The 8,353-nt window shown below is 37.3% G+C and overlaps 1 protein-coding gene across 1 annotated transcript in view; it reads right to left on the reverse strand.

Annotated features, from left to right (window-relative positions):
- ulk4 (unc-51 like kinase 4) overlaps nucleotides 1-8,144 on the reverse strand; it is a 174,446-nt gene extending 166,302 nt beyond the window's left edge. Inside the window, exons 1-9 of the mRNA XM_065270152.2 lie at nucleotides 7,975-8,144; nucleotides 7,720-7,857; nucleotides 7,504-7,603; nucleotides 7,225-7,364; nucleotides 6,602-6,767; nucleotides 6,100-6,201; nucleotides 5,927-6,010; nucleotides 5,771-5,846; nucleotides 3,749-3,853 (exon numbers count right to left, since the gene is read on the reverse strand). Of these exons, the coding sequence (XP_065126224.1) occupies nucleotides 3,749-3,853; nucleotides 5,771-5,846; nucleotides 5,927-6,010; nucleotides 6,100-6,201; nucleotides 6,602-6,767; nucleotides 7,225-7,364; nucleotides 7,504-7,603; nucleotides 7,720-7,857 (911 nt within the window). The 5' untranslated portion in view covers nucleotides 7,975-8,144. The remainder of the gene's footprint in view (nucleotides 1-3,748; nucleotides 3,854-5,770; nucleotides 5,847-5,926; nucleotides 6,011-6,099; nucleotides 6,202-6,601; nucleotides 6,768-7,224; nucleotides 7,365-7,503; nucleotides 7,604-7,719; nucleotides 7,858-7,974) is intronic.
- Between the last annotated feature and the right edge of the window lie 209 nt (nucleotides 8,145-8,353).

Genomic DNA, 8,353 nt, shown 5'->3' on the forward strand with positions numbered 1-8,353 from the left:
AGCTTCACAAATAACACCAACAGGCACAAATTAAGTATTTATTTATATTTTTATGTATTTGGCAGACCCTTTTACCCAAAATGACTTACATTTATTATGTGTTTTGTTTTCCCTGGGAATCGAACCCACCATGACCTTTTGTGCTGCTAACACAATGTTTACTAATTAAGCTACAGAAACAGTATTAGGTTTATTGTCAGAGACTTCCAGTGAGCCACTAAAGCTAATGGTAGTTGTATTGCGAGTGACAAGAGTATGCCGTTTTGACTGGCTATTTAATGTTAATTAAGAAATCCAGAAAGACCGGCATAATTTGTGCAGTTAAGGTTGCCACAATAGCTGGTACAAAACCATAATCAACACACTAGAGCTGAATGTGGAGCATACGCACCCATGATCTGTCACACATCCATCCAGTAAAACCTTTTATAAAAAACTGCCAGTAAACAATAAATGCAATAATTGTTCAAAAACTAATAATATTATGCTGATTTAGCTGTTTTTTATCCTGCTTATAAATTTCTTTACAAAAATATTTATTGCCGTTTAGAATAAAACTGTCATACTCACCGTAGAAACTCAAACATTATAATAGAAATTCTTTTGTAACCTTGGCCAGATCCTTGCATTTACACAATTCTGTCTCTGAGCCCCTTGGGCAGTTCCTTTGACCTCATGATTCTCATTTGCTCTGACATGAACTGTGAGCTGTAAGGTCTTATATAGCCTTTCCTAATCAAGTCCAATCAGTTTAAAGCAACACATAGGGCCCTATTATAACAATCTAAGCACATTGTCTAAAGCGCACAGCGCAACGTCTAAATGGGCGTGTCCGAATCCACTTTTGCTAATTTAACGACGGGAAAAATGGTTTGTGCGCCGAGCGCATGGTCGAAAAGGGTTGGTCCTATTTTTTTTATGAGTAATGGGAGTATTATGGGCGTAACGTGCAATAAACCAATGAGAGTCTTATCTCTAATCTCCTTTAAAAGCCAGATGTGCTGGCGCTATGTCTAATCCCTATTTAGATGACGGACTTTGTAAACTGAAAATTTAAGTGGAGGAAGAAGACCCCCAGTTTAAGAATAATGTTAAATAATTGTGTTGTTTTTCACTTGTATTGAAATTGTTATATTTTTATTAAAACCTTTAAAACCCGTTTTCTTTTAGTCGTGGAAGTAAAAAAGCAGGCTTTTAATTGCTTTAAATGTATGGCTATCCAATATCATCAAACAATTATTTACAAGTATGTAAGAAAAGGTTTAAACTGTAAAAATACTTTATTTGTAACAAACAGGAGAAAAAGAATTTACAAACGGCTCTCCTCACGTTTCAGCACTTGGACAGCGTCATGAGTTTTTTTTTAAGCATTACTTAAAAATGTTTCTCATCCCACCATATCCACACATACAGTGTCATCATATAAAATAAATCCATGAGGACGCATAAAGAAAAACATTTAAAAACAGATGCATTTGTTTAAAGCAAAGCATTTATTGTCTCATAAATGGTCCTCATTTATGTCCAAGAGACTCAATAATAATCTTTTACATTTAATCCTTTAATCTTTCATATTTAAAAGCGTTTTTGTGCTGCTGCGCATTCATGTATGTGATACGCAAACCTGTGTTGTTGTCCCGTTTATAGGCACATATTACTAATGCGCTCTTTAAATAACAAAAAAACATATTGCATCATTGACTTGAGACAGAGCAGGTTTTTGTTGGTCAATGGCGTAGTCTATTTTAGTTGCCTCAAAATAGCAACGCGCCAACAATGCGCCTGAACACACCTCGTTTTCAGACCAGAACGCCCATGGGCACAAAAGCATTTGCTATTTAAACAACGTGGCGCTAAACGTGAAAATGATAATTGCGCAGGGTGGAAACTAGCAAAAGACACTTGCGCCACGCAGTGTAAAATAGAGCCCTAGAAGTTTTTGCTCTTTGCTCCCCCTACAGGTTGGAAGCGGAATTGTCCATTACCACTGTTGTAAATAATTTAGCCTACTGCAGCAAAGCTGGCTCTGATTGGATTGGTGGTCTGCCGTAAAAAACAAGTTTTTGTAGTTTTCACTCGAACTACAGGACCGCGACCCGATGGTTGGAAACTTCTTTTGTGCGGTTTTGGCCGATAGAGGGCTGCAAAGCGAATGTGAAAGTGCCGTTCACCCTGTTTCGAGTGGATGAACAACTTAAACTTTTTTGGAAACATTATTTTAAGGTAAAAAAACTCTTTTGGGTTGCTTTAATAAAACATTACAATGAAGAAGTAGAACCATATCAAGGAGGATAAGAAGAAATGGACAGCATGTGAGTTAAATATGAGTGTCACACCAAAGGGTCTTAATACTGTGATACCATGTGTTATTTCAGTTTTTCTTTTGTAATAAATGTACCAAAAATTAGTATATGTCAAGATGGAGTGCTAAGTGTACATCATTGAGAAATAAAATGACAAATTTAAAGGGGTCTGAATACTTTCCGTACCCATGTATATCAGGTCACTTCTTTATTTCATCCTTCCACTGGGTTATACTACATCACTAACGCATTTAAAATTAAAAGCGGATATGTTCATTAAGTACTTTTGCATAATCCCGCCCTCAGGACATTCAGAAATAACGGTTTTAGGGATAATTCATTAAGAGTCGGATAAAAACTGCTAATTAACACAAAATCATGCCAGACGCACTAAGCGGGTTTTGCAGTTAAACCCTTCATTTGTAACTATACATTCAATGCTAAAAGTTAACATTCTAGCTAAAATTCATTACTTGGTGGGCTTTTGGCAGTGTTTCACCCCAGAAAGAAGCCCAGTTTGAATGTTGTGTTTAAAAACACCAAGTAAACATTTTGAATATTTCACCTTTAAATGTTGCCATCATTTTTTTATTTATTCTTATGATGCACTGCACATAGCACAACAGGAGGAATTATGAAGAATGCTTTTGAAGAATTGTTTTAATTGAAAGTGAATGTTGACTGAGGCTCGGTTTAGTTTCCCTAACATCGCCCAATGAGTCCGAATTTTCCATTTAGGATTAACTATCCATTTAAGCAAATGACAATGAATGAAGAAAGGCCATCTGGTCCTGCAGACATGCAGTCTCTTGGGTGAAGTCACAATGCTCCCTTGTTTGGCCCACTCACAGCAGCCAACATCACAGCCCAACAGCACCATAACTTTAGATTTTATCATATAGAAACTCCATTTGTCTAAGTGCACATTATGATCACATCCTGACCTGTACTTATACAAGAGATCAGTAACTTTAGTTTCTCTATAGTGTCAACAAAATGCATAACCATGCACAGGACCATAATGCCCCATGCTCATAAAACAAATCACTTGAACAGATGAAACAATAGCTGTTTCCAGTGAAGAAAGCAGCAGTGCCACAAAGAGTTTTCTTATGACCTGCATTTGTTGTGTTTTCAAGGGTGGGACATTGTGTAGACTTGCGGTATTGTGTAAGACACTGTGCTGAACACACAGTCAGTGTATAAAGTATGCCACAGGGTTGTCTGCCCACTCAATGCTTCATTATTAGACTGAGAGCTTCTGTGCACAAGATGATTTATGTAGCCATATACAAACACCAGAGTCTTTAAGGCTGTTAGTATGGCCACAACTTAAAGAATGAATAATGGGCACCAATGACTGTGCACACTCACAGTAAAATAAATAACTGAACTGACAATATATAGACCAATTTTGCAAGTTAGTGCTGCATTGACAGATATACCTGGAAATCAAAGATATGCCATCTTGCTCATTTCCTGTAAAGGGCCGTGTCTTTGAAAATTCTCCCCTCCAGAACGGATGAGATAGTAAAGGGTCCCAGCTTAACCTATGGAAGATTGACAGATGAGTAGTGAAGCTACAGTGCTAGTGTAATGTGACAGATTCAGTAGGTTGGTAAACACAAATGCTGTGTGCAGTAACAAATCACTATATTTGAATTCATGACTCAACAAAGAAATACAGACGCCATCAATGGTGTACAAATTGGCAAACAGTGTACAACAGAATCAAAGGAGCAATATAATAAGTTGTAGGGATGGGTAAAAAAGGGTAGTGATTCTCAGATTTTAATTGAGCTTAAATTTAACAAAACAATATTGATTTGGTAAAATCCTCTTCAAAGAAGATGTGAATATTATCTGTATTTTGTCTCTTGTCCTGAAGATGTCGCCATCTTTCGAGTTGCTCCATTTAAAGGGATAGTTTTTTTTTTTTTATTACTCAACCCCAGGCCACCGGATATGTTGGAATAAAAAATTTCTTCAGTAGAAAAATGAAGAAGATATTTAGCAGAAACCTAAATGCTCTGGGATTCATTTAATGCAAGTCAATGGTTTCCGCCACGTAGAGAGTTCAAAAATGAGATATATTCAAAACAAAAGCAATTCTGATGACTCCTGGTGACATATTGAGACATCATGTGAAGCCAATCATTGGGTTTTTGCAAGAAACTGGACATTATTTACATCTTTATTAGGGTTAATGCAGAGGCGGTTTGCAAACCAGCCTCTCACTGACCCCTGATGTTCGAGTATCAGACACAGTCGAGCAATTTAAATCTAAACTTAGACATTATTCTTTAACAAAGCATTCACATAGAATGTCCAGTAAATGTACTTTTCCCGCAGTAGTTATTTTGTCTAGAACAAAGCACTCACATAATTCATATGGGTAATATACTATTGCCGCAATAGTTAGCCTGTCTGGAACAAAGCTGAATTAAACCACTATAATGTATGACACTTGCATTACATGCGAACGGCCCCTACGCTAATAGAATTCTGTTTTTGTCTCCCTGTCTCGTCCTTGACCCCGAGGACAATGAGACAAACAGACCCAGTTCCTGTTGCTGTGAAGGTCATCGCACCACTGATCTACTGGCTGTCCTTCAAGGTGATGCCCAGCCGATGCGCGACAAACGACCACCTGCTGAACCAGTTTAATCCGCTTACCCGCTTCCTATCCCTACCGTGTCTATATATGTAAATATATATTAATTTCTCCCAAGGGTTTTTGTCCTTCTAGGAGTTTTTCCCACCGGGTTTTTCATCCCAGGGAGAGTCAGCCAACTTTGGCTTAACTTAGCACTTTACTGTATACGTTACATTATTAATACGCTCGCTTACACGGTTTATCCTTAGCTGCTATATTCTACTTCTTATACTATCTATTGATTTTCTGTGTTCTCCTCTACATCTTCTCATGTAAAGCTGCTTTGCAACAATTAACAATTGTGAAAAGCGCTATATAAATAAAATTGAATTGAATTCCTATAAACTGTGTCCCAATTAGAAGGCTGGGTCTTTCGAAGAACACAGCTATAGAGTGGAAGGCGTAAAGCACACTTTCTGTACATCCTTCCTGTATATGTATGTCTAAAAAGTGCACTCTACCCTTTTGCTTTACAGGTGGTAGAGTCCGCCACCAAACACCACAAGATAGCGATGATGTTTGGAAGGGGCTATGCATTAACGCTATTTATGTTGTTAATATTGTTCAATTACTTGAAAAAAAAATATTGGCTTCACAAGACGTCAATATGTAACCAGGAGACGTGGGGATTACTTTTGTATTGGATATATCTGCTTTTAAAACTCTCAAAGTGGTGGAAACTGTTGACTTGCATTATATGAATCACAGAGCACTGGGGTTCCTGCAAAATTTCTTAATATCTTAAGATTAATATATTCCCTTACACTGACTATATGTTAGATGTGAGACACTAAAATATTTTGTACAATACCTTTTCACTGGATCTTTCTGAAGTAAACCAATGATCAGGCTCTCGAACTCTGGACTGGGCTGTGAGAAAGCGGGCTCTTAAAAAGGAAAGAATTCAATTACGATTTTAAAAATAAAGGAATATTTAATACAGCATATTTTTTCAAAAGCGTCAAACCTTTCTGTTTTGGGGGTGGAGGATCTTCATTTAAAATGAGATCAACTAATCCAGTCATACTTTCAGAGGTAAAGGGTGGATTTCCTAAGAAACAAAGGAAATGCAAATTTAAATAAAACATCAATTAAATAAGACTTTTAGAGTGTTTTTCTAAGATGAGTGGAATGTGTAACCTGTGAACATTTCATATAGGATGCAGCCCAAGGCCCACAGGTCACTGCTGAAACTTGAGTCTGCTCCTGTCAACACCTCAGGAGCACAATACACAGGAGAACCTGAAGGAGAAAAAAACACTGACAGTAAAGATACTGAGCCACACAGAGATTACGAAAAATACACAGAAAACACGTCTGGGATGTTTCTGGGATTGATTGATTTTTGATTCATTCTGGAATCCATAAGTGCTTTAACACACATACCGTAACAATTCTGTAAAGACACGTAACGTATTTAAAGTCCTGCACTGGTAGGTCTTTTCCACAGTGTCTGAAGTTTACTAACCACACGTGTGCATTTTAGTTAATGACAAGATTATACATGTGACCAAAGTGCTAAGTGAATGGGGACCTGGAATTCCTGAAAGCATCTAGGACAGCAAAGTGTCCAAAATTACACTTCTATCGCTAGATAAATGATTTGTATTAGAAAAGAACAGTGACTTTCAGCACCACTGACCTCTAATTCTGCTCTTGATGTCTTTCTGTAGAGAAATTAAGTTGTCCTTGCTGTCTCCTGTGTCTTCTGTCATCAACAGTGAGAAGAACTCCTCCAAACTCTCTCCTTGAGCTTTTGCCAGGCAGAAATTAGAGTACTTCAGAGTTCCCGGACCATCTAGCAATATCTGCAAATACACAGGCACATATTATACTTCTTTTTAAGCTGGGATATACTGTATAAATCAAACAAAACACAATAATACAAAAACCGAAACAGTCAAGTTTTTATTTGTATATTTTCTCAGTCTTGCCCCCAGTTTCACAGACAAGGCTTACGGCTAGTCCCAGACTAAAACAAGTGTTTAGCGGTCTCAACTGAAAACAGCTTGCCCTCTCTGTGAAAGTCTCTGTGAAAGTGTGCTTCAAAGTGAAGAAAATAGTATTGCTTTTTATTTAAGAGCTAACAAAGCATTCAGCAAATTCATTACTTTTCCATAACCACAAACAAAACCCCAGAAAGCTTTTTTCATTCACCCGCCCAAGCCGCGTGCTCATCACTGATAAGTTTTGTTTAGGCTGTGTAACGTGACCTCAGGATGAACATTATTACAAAGGTGTTCCTAACAGGTGTAAATCTATTACCTTTGCAGGTGTTAGATCAGAGAAAACAATGCCAGAGTCATGGATGTGTTTAAGACCTTTTATAAGGTCAATTGCAAACTCTAGCACTACGTCTTCAGGCAAGGACTTATCCTGAGAAATGAGTCCTGCCAGAGATCCACCTAGGATAAAAAAGCATTACAAACCAAATTAAACTATATGACATGCGACCTGTTGAGAAACTCACAACAGGGTGAATAAATGACACAATTTTCATTTTTGGGTGAATTATTCCTTTAACATCAATTCTGGGAATCTTACCTGTGCACATCTCCACCACCAGCCACAAATGGTTGCTTGTCTCATACCATTCATAGAAAGACACCACATTATCATGCTTGATATCATGAGCAAGTCTAACCTGTGGGAATAAGTTGATAGGTAATTTTCAGGTGTGCAGTACTAACCAAAGTACATTAAAAATGCAAATTTTAACTGCATGCAAAACACTGACAGAAACATATTTAGTTTACATACATGGTTGGTTAATTCAGGTCTCTTGGACTTCTCACTGCAGATGATGGCCACGAAATGTATGCTGCCTTTTCTCCTACCCTTATAAACAACTGATCTACTGCCTCTTCCAATCTCTTCATACAAAAAAAAGTTCTCCATCTGTGTAATATACAAAAGAATAACGTTAAAAACGCAACATGCGGGCTGCACATGCAAAACACATCATGTCATCGTTGATATCAGTAAGTCATATTTCAGAGTAAGAACTATAAACACCTTTCAGAAACTCATGAAACTCGCGAGAACGCTGACAACGTTAGCTACAATCTGACGTCACACAGACACTAAAAGTCAATATAATGGGCAAGTATTTATTAAATCCATATTATAAAAGTTTTCTTGTCCTTTTGTAACGTCTCTTTCAACAATATACCAGTTTCGTAACAACCCGCGCGGTAAAGGACTGACAAACGGGCGCAAAACATGGAAGTGAAACTTACTCGTTTGAGGGGGGTTACTTTAGTCGTAACATACCAAACATTACAAATGTAAAGCCACATCGATACAATCATCATTGTGGATATTGTAAATTCTTTAAAATAGCGTAAAAATAATTTAACCCTGACGTTATATATTTTATTGTAACAGATTATTA

Source organism: Paramisgurnus dabryanus, chromosome 13 (assembly GCF_030506205.2).
Source record: "Paramisgurnus dabryanus chromosome 13, PD_genome_1.1, whole genome shotgun sequence".
NCBI lineage: Eukaryota > Metazoa > Chordata > Actinopteri > Cypriniformes > Cobitidae > Paramisgurnus > Paramisgurnus dabryanus.